Source organism: Macrobrachium nipponense, chromosome 18 (genome assembly GCF_015104395.2).
Source record: "Macrobrachium nipponense isolate FS-2020 chromosome 18, ASM1510439v2, whole genome shotgun sequence".
NCBI lineage: Eukaryota > Metazoa > Arthropoda > Malacostraca > Decapoda > Palaemonidae > Macrobrachium > Macrobrachium nipponense.
In genome coordinates this window covers 60,880,747-60,882,709 of record NC_087211.1, presented here as the reverse complement: position 1 = coordinate 60,882,709, position 1,963 = coordinate 60,880,747, and the positions used below count along the sequence as shown (strand labels likewise).

Here is a 1,963-nt window from a genome sequence, read left to right as displayed (position 1 = left end):
TGCATCTTCGACCCCGCAGTCGTCAAGGCAAGCTGTGACTCGTTCACTCTGCACTTTAGAGTTTTTGCTGCTCACCCAGTCGAAGTCTGCATTAGCGTCTTCATGCACAGCAGCATTTTCTCCGAAATATTCGGTTTCGTCTGCATTTTCAGGGATATCTCGGGCTGTGAGCGCTGCCTTTAGGATTCTTGGCTTCATTCTCTTCATTCTCGTAGCTTATCTTCCGATACTGCTGAGCCTTGACTACTTCCACCGTGTCCAGAAGTGTTTTCAGTATCATCAGACTCCTCACCATCGCTATCGAGAACTTCATCCACCTCTTCTATTCCCTGTTTGGTCATCTTGGCTTGCATCTCAGCCATGCTGGTATAAGCAGCTATGATCGCCTGATGCTGAACTGTGTTGTGGGCATTTAGTAACTGTATTATCCCCTCATTTTCCATATTAGAAAGCTCCAGTTCCTCATTCTGCTCCCGCAGGTCCTCGATTGCATTCTGCAATTCTTCAATTCTCTGCCCGAGAGCAGCTGCATGCCTATGCCACTCGTAGTTATAAAATAGGAGGTTCTGGTTTTGATTTTCCAAGTTCTGGCTTCCATTCTGCAATTCTTCAATTCTCTGCCCAAGAGCAGCTGCATGCCTATGCCACTCGTCGATAATAAATTCGAGTGCCTGTTTCTCATTTTCCAAGGTTTCTATTTGCTTTCTCAGTTGTGTATTTTCCGCCTCCTTCTCAATTGACTTCAGTTCCTCACTCCCCTTCTTCACGTTCTGGCTTCCATTCTGCAATTTCTCAATTCTTTGCTCGAGAGCAATTGCATGGTTATGCCACTCGTGAATAATACATTCGAATTCCTGGTTCTCAATTTCCAAGGTCTCTATTTGCTTTCTTAGTCGTGTATGTTCCGTCTCCTTCTCAATTAACTTAAGTTCCCCATTCCCCTCCTGGAGGTCCTCGATTGCATTCTGCAATTCTTCAATTCTCTGCCCAAGAACAGCTGCATGCTTATGCCACTCGTAGTTATAAAATAGGAGTTCCTGGTTCTTGTTTTCCAAGATCTCTATCTGGTTTCTCAGTCTTGTATTTTCCGTCTCCTTCTCAATTGATGACTTCAGTTCCCCATTCTCCTTCTGCAAGTTGTTGGCTTGCATCTCAGCCATGCTGGTATAAGCAGCTATGATCGCCTGATGCTGAACTGAGAGGTGGGCATTTAGTAACTGTATTAACCCCTCATTTTCCATATTAGAAAGCTCCAGTTCCTCATTCTGCTCCTGCAGGTCCTCGATTGCATTCTGCAATTCTTCAATTCTCTGCCCGAGAGCAGCTGCATGCCTATGCCACTCGTAGTTATAAAATAGGAGGTTCTGGTTTTGATTTTCCAAGTTCTGGCCTCCATTCTGCAATTCTTCAATTCTCTGCCCAAGAGCAGCTGCATGCCTATGCCACTCGTCGATAATAAATTCGAGTGCCTGTTTCTCATTTTCCAAGGTTTCTATTTGCTTTCTCAGTTGTGTATTTTCTGTCTCCTTCTCAATTGACTTCAGTTCCTCACTCCCCTTCTGCAGGTTCTGGCTTCCATTCTGCAATTTCTCAATACTTTGCTCGAGAGAAATTGCATGATTATGCCACTCGTGGATAATACATTCGAATTCCTGGTTCTCAATTTCCAAGGTCTCTATTTGCTTTCTCAGTCCTGTATTTTCCTCCTCCTTCTTCTCAATTTCTTCTAGAAGCCTCTCATTCTCTTCCATTAGGCGATCCTTGTCCAAATTCGTCAGAGTTACAGTATGACGTGATTCCTCTACCAATTCGCCGATGCTCTTCTCATTTATTTTCTCGTCAGGCTTTTCATTTTCTTCGGTTTTGTGCCATTCCCTTTCCGACAATTCCTTCAGAAGTGCCTCCTGTCCCAGCAGGCGTCTCAGAAGGTCTTCCTTCTCACAAGCAAAGGTTTCCAGGTCGT

The 1,963-nt window shown here is 44.5% G+C and overlaps 1 protein-coding gene across 1 annotated transcript in view; it reads right to left on the bottom strand.

Annotated features, from left to right (window-relative positions):
* Positions 1-203: 203 nt before the first annotated feature.
* LOC135196608 (myosin heavy chain, clone 203-like) overlaps positions 204-1,963 on the bottom strand; it is a 2,358-nt gene continuing 598 nt past the window's right edge. The window contains exon 1 of the mRNA XM_064223449.1: positions 204-1,963. This exon is cut by the window's right edge and continues 598 nt beyond it. Within this exon, the coding sequence (XP_064079519.1) occupies positions 204-1,963 (1,760 nt within the window).